Genomic DNA, 24,104 nt, shown 5'->3' with positions numbered 1-24,104 from the left:
GTCATGGTTTACATGGTTTGTTATGACTCACATTATTGTCCTTTCTCTAAAACATAGCATGAGATTTTCATTTTATGAATAGGTAAAGGTGAGAAAGGACTTAATTGCTTGGAAAGTAAGGTGTTAAGGAACAGGTCATGTGTGTGGTCAAGGAGATTCCTGCAAAATCTGACCCATGGCCAATCTGCACACAGGGCACAGTGGGGTTTTCAGTGGTGAGAAGGAACCACATGAAGCTATGGATCAATACATAAAGACACAGCTTCTCTGCTCATCCCTCAGCAAACTTCATATGAAGTGTTTGTTGAATGTCATCCACATAAGAGTGCCACATAAGCAAGGCTAATATAATTTAGACTTGTGCTATTCAGTTTTACTCGGGTAGATGCAGACTTTTGTTTCTGCGGGGGGAGAGGAGGGAGGTCTTCCAGATGACAGCTTCTGATGAAAGAGACAATGTAGGGGGTTTATCTTACAGAAACTGAGTAGCTGGAGTTCCCAAAAGGAAAGAGAGGAGCAGAGCAGGGGATATAATGTGGAGGAGCAGTGAAATCTGTTTGGTTGTCAAGTCTCACTCTAGAAAGGGGACCATGAAGGTTTGGGATTTGCACCATTTTCAGATGTTAGGAGCAATAGATTCTAATGAGGGAGACTCCTATGTCATGAACTGCTCAGAAAGAAACTTTGTGCCCACACATTACAGATGATGTTACTGGAAGAAAGTGTCAGTAGCTCTGATAAAATCATAGATTCATCTAAAATAACACAGGGTCTAACAGAGAAAGCTCCTTTTAGCCATCTCCAATTGAATGACGTTGGCTTGCAAAACAGCTATAGCAAGGCAGTCACTTGACAAGATGTTTCGTGCTCATTGCTTGACTTACTGCAGCATAATTCGCTAAATGCCTTCTTTGACTTGCTGTGTCAATTTAGGAAGTTTCTACTGTATTTTTATGCAGGACTTGACAAGGATACTCATGTGAGAGGGAAGCTGTGCTAAAAATCTTTATGAAAATATAGAAGGAAGCCACTGGTATTTTTGAGTGTAGTAGGTAGAAGTGCTTGGTCTCTTCCTATTTTAAGTAAAAAGAAATGGCTTTTTTTTTTTTTTTTTTTTTTTTTTTTTTTTGCTACAACCCCTAAATATTTCCCCTGGCTCTCTGTTCCAGTTGATCACATCCAGCATCAATGTGAATCGCTGTCCTCTCAGTAAAAGTCATGATAAAATTGCTGATTCCAGTGACAACAATTTCTAGTTTGTTATATTTGGTGTCAGAATTCACTATGAAGTTTATAAGAGCAGGAATTTATCTTTAGCTTTCAAGCAGAGTTCATTGTCTCCACAAAATTTCCACTTTAGTGCTAAGCATTTTGATATTGGGATCTGCAGTGTTGATAAGAAATCTCCATTTTTTGAACCAGCTCCTACCAAGGTTGTCATTATGCTCCTTCCCAGCCCTGCATGCCGGCAGTGAGAAATCAACCAAATATAGAAATCGGAGCTATGAGACTCTTATTCCTCATATTGGGCTTTGTAACCCAGGAATTGTGTTAGATGCAGGAAATGGGAGGAGCCATTTCCTGGTATTTTCTGTCCTGGCCACAGTCTAATTCTCATGGTGGTTCCCATCCTTGATGGTACAAGGTGAATTGGTGCTGAGTCTGAGAAGCATTACTGTCACATGCTATCCAGAGCCAAGTTATCTTCATGGAGAGATCCATGAAGACAAACAAAGGACTGTTCCACTGATGTTCCCCTGCAGAGACTTTCCAACTATGCATTTCAGAAGAGAACCTCGCTGTTCTTCAGAAGCAACTCCTCAAGCCAAAGCACTTTTCCCAGATTTAATTTTAGTAGCACCTATTAATTTTTTTCCCCTGAGAACCATACAAAAAACTTAGTACAGATCGTTTTGTGCTCCTTTGTGGAGATATCCATGAATACCTACAATGAGTCATTTTAATAGGCATGAACTTTAATATGCACTTTAGAATTCAATAAAATGTATGGCAGTGAAAGGAAAAGGCTTTTATGCCCCAAATTTTAAGTAAATTAAAATCCTTTAGCCCAGCAGTAAGCACCTCTTAGTCAGTCCCCAAAGTCTTATGCACAGCAGCATACCATGATCAGGCAAAAGACTTCCTCATCCCCTGCTGAGTGTAAGTAAAGCAGGCTTTCAGAAGTCATGAAGAAAAGGCACTGGGTGATATTTTTATTCTGCTCCTGTGAATGCTTGTAACACTATTGGTTCAGACTCATGAGCAGTATGTGTATATGCTTCTTGTGCTTGTGATGCTGCCATCAAATGCATCATTCATCTTAAAAAATCAGAAATAAAGGTCATTTTGAGGTAATTCAGTACTCACTGGATGTTCTTTGAGATAAGTAGTCCTAAAATGCCAGAAGTATAGAAGACTTTTTGTACATTCATTTGTGCAATTAAAAAAAAATACAGTAAAGAAAGTGTTTACTTGATGTAGTATTTCAATTTATGCAGAGTGGACCTTTCTGAGCCAACTGAAACTGGTTTTGTTATTGATGTCATTGAGGACAACTTTAGTGAAGACAAAAGCAACAGATACAGAAAAGTTAATTGTTTTTTAAGATTTTGATTTTAAAACTTATCACTGACCTTTCGCTTGCCATTGGCTGTCATGTTGAATGTGTCATGATGTAAATGTGCTTGAGGAATGTCTTCTCACAGACAAAAGACATATTTTGTAAGGAAGTTAATTGACACTGTCTGAGCTACCACATTTTTTGCAGGTGAGCAGAATACTCTTGAAGGTATTGATTCTGAAATGTTTTTGAGCATTGAATTTCTTCTTACACACACTAGTGTTCTGTCCAACACTCTATTTTCCAGTAATAATTTCTGTCTGGTGATCCCAAGACATCTTACAGCATTACTATAATTTTCTGCATCTCATGGGCTAAACCAAAATTCCTCCCAGCTAACAACACCATAATTTCAGCAGTTCTTAGCAGCTGTACGTTTGTTATGGTGCACTTTGAAATGAATAATGAGAACAAACTTGGTAGTTAGAGTGAGTGAGTATTGGGGCACAATTTAAGTTTGATGCCTTTTCTTGGGATGCTCATCTTTTGCCTGTTTTGCACATCACTTGAACCTCAGATCATACCCTTAAAACAATGTGTAATATTTTGTGAATTTGTTTAGATATGTAAAGAAAACACAGATATTTTTCAGCTTCTCTGCTGAGCTTTATGTCACAGATCCATGAGTCATTCTGTTATTCTGAATTTTTAAGGACTATTTTTTTTAAGGGGACAGTAACATTATGATTGCTTTAGCACTAGAGAGAGCTTTTATTCACGTTGAAAATTGCATTTCAGTAGCAAAACATGTAAAATTTTAAGCATAGACTCATTCATTTTAAAATGTCAAGTGGCCCCAAACACTCAAAACATTCAGAGAATTAGACCTTGTTTTGCACATAAAGCATAGCTTGCCTAGTTTCTCATGCTGTGCATACATAATGCATAGATTGAGCTGTTCAGATTTCCAGCACCTTGATTTTGTCAATAGTTTGCAAATGTGAAAATGCTTTCACCCAGCATTAATTATATAGTCTGTTTTCAATATGGAACCACTCGAAGAATTTTGACAGTGTTTGCTAGAAGTAGCATTGCAACTTGGGAACTTTACTTGAGAGATATATAGGTAGGGAATTTTCCAAGAGGTTTGATGCAGGAATGACCAGAGGTCTCTTTTGAAAGATATTAAATGTTTACTTTGTAGGGAAAAAAAAAAAAAAAAAGGTACTGGACTTCTATCTATGTCTTTAAATGTCTAAACTGCTCTGTGAAGCTTGTTTTATTTTGATGGAGACCCAAAAGAAACTGAATCCATAAATCTTTCTAGGCCTTTCTGAAAATCATAGATCTACTGTCCATAGTTGGTAATTGCTCGCTCTTTCTTTCTTTCTTTCTCTCTTTCTCTCTTTCTCTCTTTCTCTCTTTCTCTCTCTCTCCCTCCCTTCCTTCCTTCCTGGAATCCTTCCTTCCTGGAATCCTTCCTTCCTCCCTCCCTCCCTTCCTCTCTTTCTCTTTCTTTCTCTCTCTCTTTCTCTCTCTCTCTCTCTCTCTCTTTCTGTCTTTCTCTCTCTCTCTCTTTCTCTCTTTCTTTTCTTTCTCTACAGAATGGTGTCATCATGGGATTGTATGGCCCTGCCAAAATGTGAATTTGCCTTAGTCCTTTTTGTGCTAGGAACTTCTTAAAGGGCTACAAATGTGAAAAGAGACCTGAAAGAAGTTGTGGACTTAGTCCACCTAGCTTCAGCCCCCATTGGGTAGAAAAAGAGGTGAACTAAACCCAAATCATTGATGTTCAAAAAACTGTTTGCATAAAACTATATGCAAATGGGTTTGGGAGTCTTTTTGTGTATATGTTAGTGTCTATTTTATGTAATGTATTAAAATTTGCCAGAATTGGATATCTTACATTGCACAGCAGTTGGGGGGTTTTTTAGCTTTTAAATTTTTTTATTTGACTGATTAAGAGTATTTTTACTTTTACTGTAACTTTGCATGGGTGTTTAGCATAGTTCAGAGCTTGAATGCTGCTTTACCTCCCTCTGTGGCTGTACAGTGCTCAACCCAGCTGGAGATTTTGTGAGGAAATTACTGTGGTGTTTGTGATATTTCTATTATTTCTATCAAGGATTGTCCATCTCCATACCAACTGACTACATTAATCTCTCTGTTGAAGCACCTGACTCATTGACAACCTTTTAATGAGACTGACTTATTGCTAACTCAGAAATGCATTGTTTTATATCCAGTAGTAACACTTAATAGAATATAGCTAAAGACAATTCTTGGATTGAAAAAAAAAATAGTAATAGTTAGTATTCTGTTGTTTCATCGAAATGCATAAATACTTTTTCCTTGTCTGATATCAAATTGTTGGTTTTAAAACTGTCATTTTGGTATGAAATCATAAGTTAGGAGAGACCTCCTCCCAGTATTAAGCCATGTAAAAGGAAATCAGCATTAACTCTGTATTACTACACAGCTGAGCAAAGGAGAATGCAGTTACATTCTTAAGTTCTTACAAGATTTGCATATAATTATTGAGTTTGCAGAGGTAACTGCTGTATCCTCACATGCCCACATTCAGGAAGTAGCTCTACATTGTGCTGCTCTTCAGACACATCTGTTTAAAACAAATGCATTGATAAACAGAGCAAATAGGATCAGGTGTGTGTTAAGTGTGCCATGAATTCCTGCTTGATCTTGATCAGTGGTGCTGAAGGAATTAAACTGATGACTTTTCAAAGATTCTTTGAATGCCATGGCACTGTTAATAATCAGAATGTTGTTTAAAATAATTATAGAAAGACTAGGAAATCTCAGACTGTATATAAAACTCCTGGGGCTCAGGAAAGTGTGTTTCAGGTAATTCTTCATGGCCACACTGAAACAGTGTAATTTTCACCCACTCTACCTCATGAAGAATAGCTCTATAGAAGCAAACATATTTCCTTTCTTATTTTTAGTATTGGAAGTAAGCCTCTTAATATAGGAAGACTTTAAAATTGCAGCATTCCATTTTGATTTCAATGACTGCGTTTTGTTGTAATTTGTTTCCTTCTGTGGGAAAAACTAAAAGGGACACATTTTCTCTTACAATAAAGTATCTTCTAAATTCATACTAGCTAGAATTCAACTAGCAGCTCTAAATTCTAATTAACGCTCTTCCAAGAGCAGATGTCAGCTTCAATTCCTATTTTATAAATTCATTTATCTCTGAATGTGAGGTGCATGGAGAATATTATTGTTGATATTTCTTCACCTGTGTGTCTACATCTTTTAATAATAAGATCCTTCTTAACTCATGGGATAACATGTCCTAAATATGCTTTAGATTTTGCAGGTCTTTGAAGTAGGACATCAGAGAGTTTTGTTTGCAATCAAATTAAGGTGCTTTAATGCAGGAATTATGAAGTAATTAAGGATGAATTAGGAAAATTATCATTGTGTTTTCAAGTGAAGAAATTTTCATTCAGCAGTCATATGAGGATAGTCAAAGTCTATTGAGGCTTGAAGGTGAAGGTGGGGGCTAATATTAGTAATTTGTATTTCTTTTCTTACTCACTTTTATAAAATAAAACTTTCCATTACCTTATTTTTAATAAGCCCTTTTCATAGACTTAGCCATTTTTTTCACATTCCCAAGATTGAACAGCTGTTAGAACTAGAAAAGTGTTGCCCTACCTTTAGAAATAAGTTCCTAAAACCTGAATCATGGAAGTTATTATGCCCTTCTCCTAGCAGATCCCAAGGGGGTCTTCAAACAGTGACAGAGAAGTTATGCTGCAAATGAAGATTTGAATGCAGAGCCATTTCTTTCAAGTGTCAAAGTTTTAATCATTCATAGTGAGTAATGCCAGCAAAGTGAATGACAGAAAGATAACTTGAGAGGACAGAGATCTTTTGTGTTCTGACTGAGATAAACCTGTTTGTTTACTGAACCATGAGATGCTGTAGCAGATATCTTAAGATTTTTTTGGTACAGTTAGAAAATAATATTTTGTATGAAACTAAGGATATGTAATTTCCTGATTCTTTTGCAAAGTCATCTCAGGAGATGTAACAATCTTTTTCTCTGAGATTCATATCAGTACTGGTTAGCTGTAAAGTGGCATGGTTGTACTGTTTTAAAAAGAAATATGGGGTTAATAAATTGATGCTTGGAAATAGCATTAATTCAGGGACAAGTCATTGTTGGATGTGTTGATGAGAATCCTAAGTAATACTGCTGGAGTTAGCTCCTTGAGTTAGAAAGAACAGAATTTAGAGGCATCTACTGAAATTATTCTTTCAAGATCCCTGTGCTTGCTTTTATGCCCCATGAGCCAAAATCAACACAGATTTGTTCTCTACTTTACAATGTGCTCCTTAGTGGTGGATGCAGGTGGCTGCATTCAAATGGATAAATAAATGCCCAGTTGAATGGGAATTCTATGGCCAGAAAGTTTCCTTATTAAGGTTTGCATTGATGTAGGCATGAGTAACTGGTATTTTGAAATAACTGAATTTTCTGTGTTTGTCTTAGGAGCAGTGTGTTGCCTGTTGTGGTGAGATGTTATTGCTGTTGCCTGATCCAGAGGTACTTTCATGGTGTTACTGCTTTGGTGTGTGCAGAGCCTCTCTTTGCACAGACCACATGCAGCTCCCCGAAAGCACCAGTGAGACCAGGATGGCTTTAAATGATAGCTGACATCATGCTAAATGACATTGGAAAGTGAGAAGCTGAAAAACCCCTTAGCTGCTGATTTGTGTCATAGTTATCCTTCAAGGCAGGTTATGACAAGTTGTTGAGAGATATTAACCTGGCTGCTAATGCCCATGGAGGAGCACAAACTTCAGCATTAATCTTGTTTTGTGGCTTTTGTCAGTGTGGCATAAAGGTAGGTGTGTTGTAATTGATCTCCCAGCCAGAAAGGAGATGTTAATATGTAGCTAGTACCAGAATAGTCAAAATGAAAACCCGTGGGATAATAGAGAATTCTTTGTTCACCTAGGGTAAGATTTACAACTTCCTCAGCCAGTTGAGAATACAACATTATTATATTGTCAAATCTTAGTAATTTTGCACTGATGTGCAGAAAATCAACTGTGAATCACCAGATAGCCTGATAAATTCAAATCCACTAAATGACTTGGAATGGTTTTAGACACCCTGTGTCTAAAAATTGCAGTTCTCAAGGTTCCAATTTAGCTCCCCTCCAGCAGTGCCTCTGATTTTGCTGATATTCTTTACTGTGTCTCCCATACACAGAAGTGCCTTATCCTGGATAGAACCAAGTCTCTATTTTATGTCCACGCTCCGTCATTATCCAACATCCAATTATCAAATATCAATATGGCCTTTGGTTCTTGTTGCAGTTCATTTTCTCAGGCATGTGTTGTGTGCTGCACAAGAGCTGGCAACAAGAGTAATTGTTTTTCAGGCCACGGTGTCCCCAGACTGGCAATATCTGCTGTGTAGCCAGTGGGTTGGTGGTCACAGTGTGCTTCCAGCCCTGTGCCTCCTCTGCCTGGAGTGTTGGGACTGCTCTGTGCAGCCAGGAGTGAGGGAAGTTGAGCTCAATGAATCCCTCCATCTAAGACTCTGTAACAAAGAAATAAAAGAACAATCTGAGATACGACTTTTAAGCACATTACTGAGTATTACCCAAAGCCATACCCTGGATTGGTAGAGCCCATTGTAATTCCTTAGGTTTTAAAATACTGAAAAACAATTTAGGCCAGTGTGGGATGGAGGTCTGGCCCACAGTTTTTCACAGTAATGAAATCCCAGATATCAGGTATCCCTTTCACTCACATAGTCTTGGCTGAAAAAGGGATGATGACCCACAGTGAGAGCTCACCCTCATAGGTTAGCATGAAGAGAGTAAAAGCCAGTAAATCAGAAAACATGGATGGCCAAATGTGACTGTAAACGGGAGTTCTGCACTTGTTCTCACAGCATTTTTGGTGCTAAGGATTTAATTATTTTCAAAACATTAATGCAAGTATCCCATATTTCATGTGAAATAGCAATCTGTAATTGTGCCTCTCTAGGATTTTACATGGATAGACAAGTATCCCCAAGCACAGGATCAGGGCCATAATGGACAAACCTCCCTTTCCAGGGAGGAAATGTCTTCCCCTCTCCCTCCATCAGGATGACAGATTGACTCGGTGATGCCTCTTTGGCATCCCACACTTCTGCCTCTGTGATGCATGATGTGCTAGTAGAGTCAAATTAATGCAGCTCTCATGTCCAAACAGAGCCTGATGTCTCCTTTTGTAAAAGCAGGTTATAATTTTTGTTACCTACCCTGTAATTTTCAACCTATGAACATTTTCCCCTTAATTCTATTGTATCAGCTGTTACACAGATTAACTGATTTGCATGCTCTGCCAAGCTGAACAGAGAAGATTCAAGTCTGCAGGTCACATTTATTAGCAGAAGCAATACTCCCAAGGTATATGTTTGCTTAATTTTTCATCTTTAAATAGACAGAACTGACAAAAAAATTGAACATACTTGTCTAAGAGGGAGAGAGGAGTCATTAAAGGCACTTATGAAGTAGCAGTGATTTTGATTTCAGGACAGCTTTTCATGTATTGATTTTTAACTGTTGGGCAGAAATAGTGATATTTTTGATTCTGTTTTGTGAAGAAATGTACGTTGTTTGTCAAACAAATCTCCATTTAGCTTTCAGTGGTAATCACATCCCTAGGCTTCCAGTGCCAGAGAATTAATTATTTCCGACAGCTTGTATTTTCTCCTAGACCACATTCTTGGCAGAAAATAAAAAGGTAATTTCTAGGTATAGGAAGAAGGGCTTAGTCAGGTCTAGACCTGTAGAGATTCCAGCTTGACCCTGTGACTTCTGATCCTGGGTCTTGGCTTTCCCTGCCCCAGGTTCCTGATCTGCTTCCATGTCAGAAGCCAGCATAGGGGTCACCTGGAGCCAAAGGGGGAATCACAGCTGGGCATGATCAAGGTGCTAGAACAGCAAAGAACAAGTGGGATGAGAGAAGTTTGAGAAGCAATAAAGTAGAATTCTTTGCAATGTTTTCTTAAGAATTGAGGAATTTAAATAATATGGAACTCTTACTGGCTGACATTTCACTATGATGATGGTTTTTTCAGAAATAACAGGATGACTACTGATAAAAAGCAACTACACTGTTAGGTTGATTATGCTGTTGGATGAGAAGGATTGACCTTGCCCTGGTGTTAGACATGCCACAAAATCAGTACAAAAACAAGAAAAACTACAACTGCAGTTTGTAAAGTTGTTGTTGGGAGATAGGTTTAACTATTTAAACTGCTATGGGAAGTGTGCCTGCTCCCTCTGAACCTACGTGCACATTTACTGAAGTTCTAAGCCTTAATGCTGGCACCAGGAGACACCTCTGAATCCCCTTCTCTGCCCCTGCCAGAAGCTGAGGGTGTCCCAGCTCCTGCTGCCTCAGGCACTGTCTGGGGACCCTACTGCAGGCACCATATGACATGGTTCCCTTCCAAGCACCTCCTTTTCATCTAAAAGACAGCCAACTGTTCTAACATATAAAGGTTTAGTGAAAAAAAACAAATCCTGTGTCAGAAGCATGAAGAGCAAGCAGATAGTCTCTGCTACTCTGAAGGAAAATTACTCTGGTATTTTCATCAAAATTGTAAGTCATCAACGAGTGAAAAATTTTATGTTACCTGTGATACATGAATTTAAAGATGTTTTTCCTTTAGGAGGAAGAAATGCTGTTCATTGTCTTGCAGTTTTCAAATGTGTCTTTTTTATAAATCGATACTAAGATGCTGTGAGTGTGTTTTGTCACTGAGTTACAGGTCTGTATTCTGATAAAAGGAGATCACTGTAGAAAAGAAAAAAGTGTCAAGTTAGCTCATGATGGGCTTGTATAATGATTTTCTTGTATTTGATAGAAGTGAAAATAAAGCAATTAATAACAAAGCATGCTCACATAAAACACCACTGGTGTTCAGCTGACTGGGGTTGCTCCTTTTGTTTTTCATTAAATCCAGAGGCAGTAATACATGTGTGTTTACCAGACTTGTTGTAGACAAAAGAGTCTGTCAGACTTGGCATAAAGTGGATTCTTGGATTGTAACAATGAGGATGGCTGTGCTTCCCATGACTTTACTATGGCCAGGTTTTTACTCTTGGGCTCTTTGTATAGCAACTTCACCAGGAAAATTCACCAGGAAGCTTTAGTTCCTTTTCCTGTCAGGTAAACAAGGTGCATCATGATATAATTTTATTCAAACCTACAACATTTAGAATAACTATGCACTTGTTAATGCTTGTGTTATTGAATATCACAAATTAACTTTTACTTGACCTTTTCTGTAATATTTATCCCCAGATCTGCCATTGGGAAACTGGGAGTGGAGGCATTTGAGGCAGTGTACAGCTGCCTCAAGCAAGCCAGGCAGCAGAATGCCAGTGAGGAGGAGATCAGGAGCTGTTTGGAGAAATTGGTTTCTAGAGCCAGCGATTGCTTCGAAGTAGATCAGCTGCTGTACTTGGAGGAGCAGCTACAGGCTTCAGAGCTGCATCTTCAGCTGTAACAGCGTGTCAGCACCAGCTGGGAATGGTACAGAGCAGGAAGGGGCCTCCTTCAGGGCAGCAGGCAAGTACAGAGGTATTTGGGGGACACTGCTGAAGGAAATGTAGTACATAAGCATGTGGGTAAGCTCCACTTGAGAGCCCAGACTGCAGTGAGTAGCGGGTAAATAGCACAGATTTCAGGGGCAGGAAGAAGAACAAATGTTTATGACAGTGCAGGGGAGGATTCACAGTTGACCATGTCCCCTTTTTCTGCTACTTAAAGCATAAGGAAGGATGTTCTGGGCTGTGGCTGGATGCCAGTCCTGCACTCAGAGCATTGCTGGCAAAGCTGCCTCTGATGGAATGATGCAGGATTAGACTCCAGCTGCTGTTGATTTCTGTGCTAACTGCTCCTTGTGATATTTAAGCCCATAATTTTTGTAATTTGACAGATTTACTCTTAAACATATATGTATATGTATATGTATGGTCACTCAGCCCCTAATTACCTTGTTATTATTGATTGGTCAAAAGGACTGCATTTAATCTGAGCTTCAAAGGAACTGTGGAAATACATACATATGTGCATATTTATATACATGTATGCATGCTCACATACACAGAGATAGGTGTATGTCTGGTCAGACACTGTACTTGTATAAAGATATTTGGATTAAATCAGTTCTTCAAAAATGGAACAATAAACTGAATTTTTTTTCTGCCTTGCACATTGTTACTGATTCTTTCTTAGTGTTTATGTTCCCTTCTCCATATGCATCCCCCTCCTGCTTATTTCAACTGTGTTTCAGGTTCTGATTATATACCTGATGCTCTCCTTCTACCTCTTCCTTCCTTATTCTCCATTCTGAGCTCTGTCCTCCATCTGTAAAAGACTAAAGGTTAACAAAGTCATACAATTGGACCAAATGGATTTTAGGCATTGAGCCATTATCATAATCCTTATGCTTCCTGCTTTTTCACCACAAGTCTTAAAGGACTTTGGGACTGCATTAAATAAATGAGAAGAAATTCGTATTAAGAATATCAAAAAAGCATTTCTATTTGACCTGAGTTTTTACAGTGAAGTATACCAATCTATTGATGGTCATATATACCAGTATATTGATGGTCAATTAAGCAGTGCTATCTATCCATCTTTAAGATGTGTTAAGAACAAAGCAAAAGGCAAGTAGACTCATCTAAATCTATTTTAGCAGCAGCATAATCTGAGGAAGCAAAAGGCACATCCAGCTACAGATGATGTGGCACTTCCAGCTCAAATTAAGAAGAGATTCTGGTATGTTTCAGCTTTTTCTAGCTTCAGCTTTTATTTAGAATACACGGTGTTACAAGCCAGAGGCTAAAGTCCACCATGATGTTCATTGAGGTAGGAAAACATATTTGTTTGTCAAGTTTCAATCTCCTATTATTTCATTTTGATTTACACTCCCCATCCTTCTCAATGCTGTGTATGTGTGCTTGATTCCATATTTTCTGCACATAACTTAAGTCCATTTTAAAACAGAAGTGCTGAAGTCTGAGATACAGGAGGAGTGCTTGGATGTTGCAGGGACTATAAAGTCCAAAAGCAAACTATGAGTAACTGACTTGGTGAGAATAATGTCAGAAGAAGAAAATCTTCACTCCTTCTTTTATCTCTACTGCAATTCAAGGTGATTTATCACAAAAACCTCAAAAACAGCCTCTGTAAGCAGTCAGTGATAAAGACTGCAAGCTTTTCTCCATGCAGCTTGCAAGAAAAAATACTTGGATTAGAATGGGTCAGGCTCCTTAAGGCAGTCAAGGACTCAAGAGATCATTAAAGGGAAACCTTTAAAACCTGAAAAACATTATTTAGTCACTCAGATTGACTTCAGGGAAATTATTTCTCTCTGATGAGCAGTATTTTCTTTCATTTGTTGCATAGGAAAAAGAACTCACAGTACCTTCTACACTTCCTTAGTTGCTTTCTTCTCTCTGCAGGGAATGACCTTCAAGGCATGTGAGGATCTGGAGGTTACTGGTTTAATGCTTATATGCTTTAAAGCATATTTTGTTTCATTTTGTGTTTTTTTTTTACATGAATCATACCACAATTAGCCAATATAGTACACATATTAAACACAGCAGGAAATTTTTGCCTTTGAGCTGTAGTAAAAGCACAGAAGTATATCCCACGGATTTGACAGGAATTTTTACATTACTGTTTAACTTGCAAAATCCCATTGCTGGTTGTCATTAGTGGAAATCTAAAAGGAAAGAGGAGGATTGTTGATATCATGGATCTTCAGTAATAAAACACAACAGAATTGCTGGAAGTAAATGTGAGGAAGTAAAGGCATTAAGTTGCTGTGTATAAATCTTCATAAAAAGTCCCATTTAACATACATATTTGTACCAAAAGCTTTGCAAGCATGAGGCAACCTTGCTGCCTTTTTTATTGATTCACTTAAAAATGCTACAAGATAAATTGCTTGATGAAGAGATATTGAAAACAAAGGAAGTGGGGTGAGTATTTTTTTAATGCTTTGAGGTTTTAAACCTGGTATAAAAGTGCTTGAACTATAAAGGGAAAAACAACACCTGAGTTTTCTGATAAGAAGTATAACTGTCAGTTTCTTGTCAGCAGCTGGATTAGGAGGCAGACCAACTCTATTTTTCATAGCAAACAAAAAGGAAATCTTTTCTGTAAGGTGATTGTTCTGCCAGATAATTTCTAGAAAGCATCAGAATCCCCTCTCAGCAAGATGAACTAGAGGTTTCCAGTGCCTAAAAATCCTGCCTGCAGGAAAGGACCTTCCTTCCTGGTGGACCTGACTTTGTGGCTGTTGCCCTGTGATGACCAGCTCCAAGGTGCTCTCACAGCCAAGCCACAAAGCTGCACCTGACACAGCAGGAGCTCAGCCCTGGCTGCTGCTGGATCTCCAGCTCCACACATAACCAAAGCAATGGAGCATCAAGCAGGTACACAGGTGAAAAAAGGGTAGGAGGCAGCAAAGTGGCCATATGGATAATGCAAAGGCTGACCTTTCTTTGGTATAAGTCAGCTCAGGCTGACCTGTTACCTGAGGGAATTTAGTGGGCAGAAGAGGAAAAGCTCAAACAGGAGATTTGTTTGGAAACAGGATCAATATGCACGGAGGCACATTCATCTTCCATATTTTGTTTGTAATATGTGTGCACAAAACAGCCTGACCTGAAAAATCCTGAGCCTGTCTCCACTGAATACTCTTGTTTTTCAGGAGAGAGAAGTCTAGCAGGAAGTTTCTGTGTGTGATTATTGGTAGTAAGTAGAAGTCTAATGAAAATAGAGTATCCAGATGCTGGCTGATGATTATTCCTGTTCAGGAATATGACTGTCTTGGTAATAACTCTCCAGATGTGCTGGATATATGCAGGTAAGAAGAGCTGGTTAACAGCAGAGGCACATGTATTTATGTAAAGACTGGCCAGGCACAGAGTGGGAAAGGGATGGAATAGGATGAAGAGGATTGTAGGTTCCTTCCTCTTACACCTTCTCCTCATATACTTAGTTACCACACCCAGTCCTACTTATTTTTGCCACCTTTTTATGGTTGGGGGAATAAAGGGACAGTGGATGGCCTTTACTGAAGGGCACTGAATTACCTAAAATGAGGCTAAGAATGAAAACCTAGCAGGAAACCTTGATGTCAATGATCACAGCAAGAGAAGACCATGCATAAGCTTCTGATCCAGTTTTCTTTTATCTGGATTGGAATATGGCCATCATGGCTGGGAAGTTAGTATTTACAAATAATTTTCTCTGTTAGCTCTGCAGACAGGTTTCAGTCCTCAGTTGTTCATGAATGGCTAACTACAGCCTCCTGACTTTCAGTATTCTCACACTCTGCAGTTTGTCACTTCCCCGTTAGGTCAGAAAGTAGAAAACAGGTCCTGGGAAAACTTCCAGCAGAAAGAGCAGTTGAGGAAAACAGACATTTAGTCAGCTGGTTTAAAAGTACACCAGTTTTCCATTCCACTTGATGACAACTGGTCAGGGATTTCCAGTGTTTTGCAATGTGCCAGAAATACACACACTGTGTTTATCATCCCATAGATGAAATGGGCACAGCTTTGTTGTCATTTTTATTATTACAGCGTGGCTGTAATCAAAGTACAAAGGCAGTGGTGTGCAAACAATAAGAGAAAATACCTCTGAAGAAAAATGGCAAATGAAGGAGATAACTGCTTTGTATTAGTTAACTGTCCTACATATTGATATATTTTAACATTTAGAAACTGCAGTCTGTCTTAGGGAGCCTGAGAATGTTGTATATACATGTGTCTACACAGAGAAATAAATTGTGACTCTCTCATGAACTGCTATCCACCAGTCATCTCCCTCTACATCCATGCATGCACACACAGATTTATATACATATGGGCATGTATATATGCTGATGCACAGCATGTCACCAAACCTTCAAGGATATGTTTTCTCTCTTGATAAATGAAATATCTGACAGCTGCTCCAAAAAATTCTTATGAGCTGGTAAATACACAGGTAAATGCACCTTCAGCAGGAAAAACCTGAATGTTTTGATCAGGTACTGCATCAGGCACTGTACAAAAGAGCCCCAAGGCAATCCCAACCTCCCAGGCCTCCCAGCTGAATTGTCCAGCAGGAATATGAGTGGGAGATGGTTCAGAGAAGTAACCTGAGCTTGTGTAGCAAAGTCCAACAGGAAGCCAGCCAAGGTGAGCACTCCTCCTGATCTCACCTGATGCTGTGCCAGGCAGTCAGCCATGGCTTGTGGGTACTGGGGTAAGGCAAGGCATAAAGGAGGATGCAGTGTTCTGAAAGGGATTTTAATACAGAAAACCAGTATTTAATGAAATACAACTCTGTGACTGTGCATGGAAGTGTGTGTGTGATGAACTGTTGAGAGGTGATTCTGTGCCAGAGCTTTATGCCCTAAAGGTGACTGAGTGCTCTTAAGAAGCTGGGAATCTGTGAATTGCTCTCCTCTGTCCATTGCCATCTGCTGATCCCTCAGGAACTGCCTTATTGTATCATGGAATGCAGATATTCCCTTGGGCTGTGTTATTTCCTCTTAGCATCTCTAATATGAGTTCTAGTTCAGGTTTTTTCATATGGAAGTCTCTTTCTGGCAGAGACTGCTCTATTGATCTGCATCTATAAAGGGTCAGCAGTGTGAGAGTAGTCCTAAATAATGCATTGCAGTTTACTCCCTCTGCTCTCAGTGAGTTCTGGGGAAATGCTCCACAGAACTGCCATGGAATCTTCCCAGCTTGAACTTTCTCAGTTGTCTTGTCTTGTCCTCTTTCCTCCCCAAATCCTCAAGGACAGAAAGCAAAGCAAACTCAAGGTGCTAAGAGTGTGTAGAACAGATGCTGTTATTTAATGTCCAGAGGCAATCCTTTAAATCAAGAGAGGTTGTTTCTCTTGTTTTGTAAGACAGTTTTTGAGTGTGAGCATTATTTTACTGATGCCTTTAGGCATCTGACAATCAGTGGCATACTTTTGCCATCCTGTGTCTGCCAGTGAGTTGTGTTTTTTTCCTCACCTCAAAACAAAGCCTGCTTGTTTTGAATGCTCTTTTGGCAGGAGCTTGGCTCCTGAGGCTGACAGTGAATGCTCCTGACTCCCTAGAGGCCAAATTTTGCCAGTTACTCATGCGTGCCCTTCTACAAACTGCCTTGGCAACTGGGGACTGTGTTTCTGGGAGGGGTGGTATTCCAGCAAGCATAAGCAGGGGTGTTGGAATGATCCTTCTATTGCCTGAGGTTGACAGGAATCACTTCCAAGCAGCACAGGGGGAGTGGAGGCAGCCAGAGCAGCCCCAGGACTGAGCATCTCCCTGGAGCTGCTGGAGGAGCCCCCGGGGTTTGCTGCATCCCAGGTGGGCCAGGACACTCGGGGACCCTCTGGATTCACGTTCACATCGTGCTTGCTGTTTTGAACTAATACTGCAGAGAGGAGATTCATGGAGAGTAAACCCTTGTAAAGACAATGAGTCTCCAGACTACCTAATGACTACTTAATGAGTGTCTAAGCACTGCACCATTATTGAATTTTAATTGCCTTCTTTCTGGGTTTGTGCTAGAAGATGAAAAAGGAGCAAGCACTACATGTAATGAGGGAAGATGATTAAAAAGTAATACCTAAGAGACACCCAGGCATTTGTGGAAAAGGCCACAAGACTAATGTGATGAAAGAAACCAGCACTGCTGTATGCCTCCACCTCTTTGGATTTTTACAGCTGTTAAAAATTGAAGTTGTTTTCAGCATGATCTAGCAGAAAAATAGATTATTTGATATCAGCAATGTAATTAAACTTATTGATTTTAAGAAATCAATAAATATTAATTAATTACTACTGTGTGGAAAATCCAGTCCACATCACCAGGTCAGTGCAGATGGGCTTTTCAGAGGTTGCTCTTTAGCACTGTGCCCTTTCTGATGTTTGCTCAGACTGTATTGAGTGAATGTGCATTACTCTGAGCAGTAGACAGCAGAAAGGCCCAATTGAGAGTAGACCAAATGAGCCCTAAATCCATCAAGCATTTAAATATGTGCTTAGCTGTGAATGCCAGCCTAACTGCTGCACTCATTGCTAGGGACACAGGGAGCACTGGGTTGTTGTGCAGAGCAAAACACATCACAGGGACTCTTTGCTCATAAAAGAAGTAGGTCTCAGAGCTGGAAGCCCACCTTGGAAGCCATGTGCATTCAGAAGTCTGAGAAGACCTGCAACCACTGAGACATGCCTCAACCTGGTGGTCCAATCAGCTGAAATAAATTAGTATAGATTTATATAATCAAAAGATAAATTTCATTTAAATGTACATAGATTAAATATGTTCCTATAAAAAGAGCTAAATGGCAGAAAATGTGGTTTTGAGAAGAAACTTGCCTAATTTCACTTTTCAGCTCTGACAGGTGGACATTTGTGGGGTATTTTAACCTGAACCAAGAGAAGACTCTGGCCAGATGTTAATGTTCCTAATTCTACACTTTTGTTTCTCTCTTTCTCTTTCCATGACACACATTTTGTTGCCAGGCACTAATCTGACAGGTCTGTCTCTTATGCAGCTTCTCTTTTGGCTTCTGCTCTGCTGGAGTTTATAGTAACTCTTAGTGAAATATAATAATGAAAACTTTTCCTTTTCCTTTTCCTTTTCCTTTTCCTTTTCCTTTTCCTTTTCCTTTTCCTTTTCCTTTTCCTTTTCCTTTTCCTTTTCCTTTTCCTTTTCCTTTTCCTTTTCCTTTTCCTTTTCCTTTTCCTTTCTCATTTTTTCTCTTTTTTTTCTCTCTGCATTTGACTCTAAAACCTTTCTTCTAAGTGCACACTGTGTGTCTACATTCCTGTAACATCTTAGAAAATTCTCCCTTCAAATTCCTGACAGGCAGAAATCTTACAGGTAAAACTATTCTGACACTTTGGATATCTTGTTACACTTTCTATGTATTTAGTAGCAGCCTTCTCTTAAAAGACACCAGATCTATATTTCTGTCACATCCCTTCTTTTTGCTTTCCTTTTCTTTTGTAATGGCTGAATTTCTCCCTTGTGTTTTCCAGTGTTTCCTACATTTTAAATTAATTTTGAGCTTTTTGACATAATTACAAACAAGATTCTACCTAGGAATGAAAGGTGAGCATCAAGCAATGCTTCATGGCAAGACAAACCATCCTTCTGGCTAGAGACTCTGCAAAGCAAAATATCAGAGGGACAAGTCATAAAAAACAAGTGTTTTCAGCTGCCAAAAGAAAGGACAGGTTTTCAGAATTCTTGCTATGAAATGAAATACCTGGAAGGCAACAAGAAAAATGGGAAGCATCATTTAGGCATTATTATTACAAAAAATCTACAGTATTTTAGTATTATCAGGACATGAATGTCTAATTCTTTGACATCAAACCACTTTTTTTTATTGTTGCATTTATATTCAGAAGAAAGGTCATCCCATTATTGTCATCTGAGAAATATACAATTTTTTCATCTTACTAATCTAAGTTTGGCAGCAAAAAATGTAAAAGACTAAAAGCCTGGACAGATGACTTTGAAGAAAAACACTTTTCTTCAAGGTTTATGTATTTTTCTAGGAAAGTAAAAGGAATTTGAAAAAGTCTAAAGTGTGAGCTGCATCAGCTGATCCTGTGAAAATGAGCTTCAATCAAACAGGCTTTGATTTCTCAGAGAAGGAAGCACACTTTCAATACACTCATTTGCAATCAAAAAGCCTGGGCAGATTTGACTTTTTCTTTTGCAGCAACAGATTCAAGGATTTGCAGAACCTGAGGATGTGTTGATTTAATGACAATTCCCATGAATTATAATGAGTGGCATTCTCACACCTGTGATATTTCCATTTCCCCACAGTACGGCACCAACTCATTTAAAATTGCCCAAGAGCAGGAAGATATTCCTTGTGCAGTCACTAACTAGAAGAGCCACAAAGCTCCTTGTGTGGACATCTTAGGTTCAAGATGATGGAACCTGGTCAGGATGAGTAGCAACAGGATCTTAGTCCAAAAGCAGAGTCTCAGCCCCCCTCCACCTGTATTAACTCCAGGTGCTGTGCTTGGCCCTCTCATGGGCAAGGCTACACTGGCAGTGCCCTTAAGGAAGATCATGATTCTATTTCTGCCAGGATGTCTCATTGCAGAGTCAGTGAAAGGAGATGATCAAGAGAAATATGTCCCCAAGTGGGCAAGTAGTGTGATTTTGCTGGAACACAGAGCAAGGACAGTCAAGCACACAGTTTGAGGTGGTGAAGATGAGATAGACCACTGCCTGACAGCCCTGAGCTGGTCTGTGCAGCCCAGCACCCTGGTCCAGGGCCATCCCAGCAATTTCCAGGCTTTTTCTAAAGGGTAAAATCTCAAAGTTGGTGCTACTGTGTAAAAGAAGCCTGCATTTCCACTACTAACATCTGTCCATAATTCCAACAAGGCACCAGAGACCCATACAAATGAAGACAGAGCTGGTACTAAGATGTGAGATGTTATTGTTGCTTAGTGATAATGGTTTCTGCCTTATTGTAGCCATTTATCCCTTTTCCCTTTGTCATATCCTTCTCTCAGACACAAGTTACTGCCACCAAAAATGGGAAGCAATTTGCTGGGGCTGCTACCTAAGCACTAGTTGCTAATTATAGACTAGGAGCAGGCAGAAGGAGCCAGGTGGGTTGTGAATCTGTCTTGATTAATGAGTGAGCAGCTAGGCTGAGGGTCTCCAATTATATTCTGTATGTCAGCAGACTTGCTTCTCTCCTGGCTCCTTGTTCAGGAACCAGAACAGCAGTCCTGCTGGCTAGATGTGTGTGCTCCCAGTGGGAACTGGCCTTGCACTGATTAGCCTGCAGGTACAGAGGCCTGAAAGCAGCACATATTGTTCCACTGTCCACCCAATGTGGCCTTTAAACACCCATTTGAACCCACTGTCCTCAATATTCATTGTGAAAACAAAGACAAAAACTCATTTGGTGGTGAGGTGGGTTTTATTCTCAAAAAGAGCTCTCACTCTTGGATTTGTGACTTTGTACTGGTTGTCCAGATAGAGCAGTGACTTCTCAGTCACTGCTGCTGGCCACACCACAGCTCTGTCTGTGGTGGGTTGGGTGGGAGGAATGCTTCATTCCACTTGGATCACATGCTCCCTCTGCCCTGAGCTCAGTAGATGGTTGTATTTCCAAGAAGGTTGTGGGTAAAGATGTATTAGGAAAGTGTTTCTTGGAATGGAATGCATGAAGAGAGAGGCAGAAACTCCACATGTGCAGAGGATAAAGAGGGGAAGAGGCAAAATGCCTTGAAGAGAGCTGTAGACCTCAAACCCAGCCTGGTAAATGAGGATTCTTCCCTTCAGCAGGTAGAGACCCCTGAAAAAGAGACACATTTCTGAAAAGAGAAGAGAGTGCTGCTGTCCCTGTATGTCAGTGTTTTAAGTTCTCTTTCAAATAAAACAGCAATCATGTCTTTTGAGTATCAATAATACCATAAACCTGCCAGACTCTCTAAATACAGAGAGGGTTGATGTGGCTGACCCCATGTTTCTGATAGCTGTTGGCACTAGGGCCATGCCTTAAGTCATCTGCTTCCAGCCAGAGCAGGGCACAGGAAAACACTGGAGAGAAAGCGATTTTCCTCATCCTACTCAGCAAATCAAATATGAATAAGAGATTTCACAGTCCCAGCCCTTCTTTAATGTCTGAATATTGCTAAATGTGTCTGAGTTTACACTGGGTCTGATGAGTTTAATATCAGCCATCAAACATAATGGAGCAGACTGCCTGAATTCTCTTTCTAGGATAATAAGATATACTGAAGTAGAGACAATTCTTTTCATGTTAATAAGCCAAGTGCCTTTCATTGTATTGGCACCATGAGGAATTTCAACTGAATTCAGAATAAAGCCCCTGATCTGGCAGCAGGCTGACTGTAAGGCTATTTGAATGACTCTTTTGTTTTTAGGTTTGCAGTGTCAGGTTGAAGCTTGAGTTCTTCAGCAAATGGTTGTCAATGAAATATCAGCTCCTTCATTAAGGGAAATTAGGAAAAAGGCACCATGGATAAACAGTGTGCTCTGCTTCTCATTAAATAAGCTTTGCTTTACCCCAAGGCTGTATCACCAACAGTGTACCTATTTGGCAGCAGAGCTATCTCCAAAGTGTGTAGAGTTGAAAAAACAAATTTTGACAGGTGGTACAATGTCCATAGAGAACAAGAAGTGATGTGGCAAGAGGGCAAACCAGCAGGATACATCAGCACAGGTAAGCCCATGGGCATCACTCATCTCCCAGAAAAGCACTGGACTGCTGTTGCATGACAGCAATTAGTGCACACGTTTGAAGAGGTGAGGGAGTCAGGAAAGGGACACTGGCAATTGAGAAAATTAAAGGTGCTGGCTGGACAATTAGACAAATGTGCCTGCTCTCAATCAGTAAGGGGAGAAAGCAAGAACATGATGTGGTAATGAAGGAATTCGAAATAAAGCACATAACAAAACCTACAGCTGGCAAGGTCTCCAGACATATTCAGGTTGGTGTGTTTAACCATAGGGACCAGAGAGGATGTTGATTCTAAGTCTGGAAGACCGTCTAGGAATGATCTGAAAAGCAAAACTTGGCAAACACACTCTAGCCCTCCACTGGTATGAGTATAAATTGTGGCAGCTACCAAGTTCCAGTCATTTGACTCAGTGCAGAGCTCGGTAGGTGAAATACAAGGATCTGTACAGGATAACCTGTATATCACTGTAGCAGTCTGTGGTATCCTTTCTGGCTTTCCAGGCAGCTCTGCAGGTATGTTTTTTTATGCAGCAACACAAGCAAGAAGCAGTCATTTTCATCAGCAGGGTCTTTTCTGTGTTTGAAAGTGCTTGGATGAATGTTAGTTGATTGAAGAGGTGTACTGCTAAGGAATATCCCACTGAGAGTGTCAACCAAGTGACTGCCCATCTTTTCCAAGCAAAAAGATACAGACTGACTATATTTCCAAATTCTACTACAGTGTCTTTTAGGTAATCAGGGAAAAATATGTTCAGAGGTGTTGCCAAATTTGATTGCAAAAGTAGAAATCAAAGTCTCCTCTAGTTTCAGTGTATTTGCGTCTGGAAAATTGATTGCATTTCAATGACAGTGCACCAAAATATGAAGCGCTGAAGTTATTCAGTTAGAAACAACTTGCTGCTGCTCCTGTCTGTTTAGTCTTCCCCCACTCAGTCATGTCACTCAGAGAAGGACTTCCATTGAAAGGAGATGCTTGCTAGGCTTTCTGGATTGCTATTTAATTGGCTCCATTCCCCAGAGACTAAGACTCAGAAGAAGTTTTCGATGTTGAAATGACAGTAGTGCAAGAAAGCGTTTCCTCCTTCTCCTTCACTTCAGCATCCCTGCATGCAGGTCCCCTCCCTTGAGAGGCCACATGCTGAGGAGCATTCAAGCCTCAACTCCTGTCAGGAAGGGAGAGCATGCAGAGGTGACAGCACGCGACAACGTGATTCCACAGAGATGCAGAGACCCTGGAGAAGAGCGATTCCCAGCTGGGGCAGGAAGATGTGTGTGAGCTTGAGCAGAACTGAGGAGAGAGGCAGGCAGATCTCAGCTGGGTGAAAGCAGAAAGACTTCTCAGTAGCTGCCCCCTGACAAGCTGACAGAGTTCCCTTGCTAACTACAATATCTCTAGTATCTTCACAGTGGGCATGACTCAGACTTTGAAAAGCATTTCAGAGCCACAAACCTGATTCAGATTTACTGTTCCTATTACTTCTTTATTACTTCTTTTAATTATCTGCTTAAATTAATTTATATTGGCTGATTAGATTGAGCCTATTCAGATTAAGACAGTGTTTCTTCTGATGTCTTAGTCCCAGTAATTCAGACCAGCTACTATCTGCAACTGTCCCTGGCTCCTTACAGAAGCAATGAATGGAGCATCCACTGTGGAGGCCAGAGTAGTTACTTACAGTAACGTGCCAGAATACACCCACTGCTCACAGGCAAGCTGAAAAGCTCCAAGTCCATCCACAATTCATGGCTATTCCTTGAGGCAAGGTCTTGACCAGATTCTGGGAGCTGAAGTTGTTGCTAAGTACAAGTTCAGCATCTCCTAAAGACAGAGATAAAGACTACCAGGTCAAAGAGGGATGTGTGCAAAGTGAACAGTGCTTGCAAGTTAAAAATTTGCCCTTTTCTTTAAACCATGAGCATTCCAGCCCCTTCTCAGCTCCAGCTTCTTGTCCAGGGAAAGGCAGCAGGCATTCTTTCTTGGCAGCCCAAGCAAAGAGACTCTTTGTAGAGTAAATACCACAAACACCCCTTCCCACACTGATATCTGGATTCGAGGCAGCACGTTTATAACTTCCTCTGAGAAAAGAAAAATTACTCAAGAAAGTGAGTGCTTGGCCCACCAAATTATCTACTGTCCCCTCTTGTTTCAGAATGCAATATTGTGAAGTGCTAATTCCTGCTGCTTGTTTTGTTTAATTTTCATGAGAAGTGTAAGCTAGGATTGGAAAGAAACATAGTT

The 24,104-nt window shown here is 40.0% G+C and overlaps 1 protein-coding gene across 9 annotated transcripts in view; it reads left to right on the top strand.

The window, feature by feature from the left end:
* The window catches only part of NEK11 (NIMA related kinase 11), a 79,990-nt gene extending 68,178 nt beyond the window's left edge, over positions 1–11,812 (top strand). For 8 of the 9 annotated variants that reach the window (XM_056483067.1, XM_056483073.1, XM_056483066.1 and 5 more), the window contains one exon: positions 10,907–11,812. In XM_056483067.1, coding sequence (XP_056339042.1) covers positions 10,907–11,111 — 205 coding nt within the window. In that variant the 3' untranslated portion in view covers positions 11,112–11,812. The remainder of the gene's footprint in view (positions 1–10,906) is intronic. The other variant, XM_056483072.1, reaches the window with a different exon arrangement.
* Positions 11,813–24,104: the final 12,292 nt, after the last annotated feature.

Source organism: Oenanthe melanoleuca, chromosome 2 (assembly GCF_029582105.1).
Source record: "Oenanthe melanoleuca isolate GR-GAL-2019-014 chromosome 2, OMel1.0, whole genome shotgun sequence".
Lineage (NCBI taxonomy): Eukaryota > Metazoa > Chordata > Aves > Passeriformes > Muscicapidae > Oenanthe > Oenanthe melanoleuca.
This window is presented reverse-complemented; position numbering and strand designations above follow the sequence as displayed.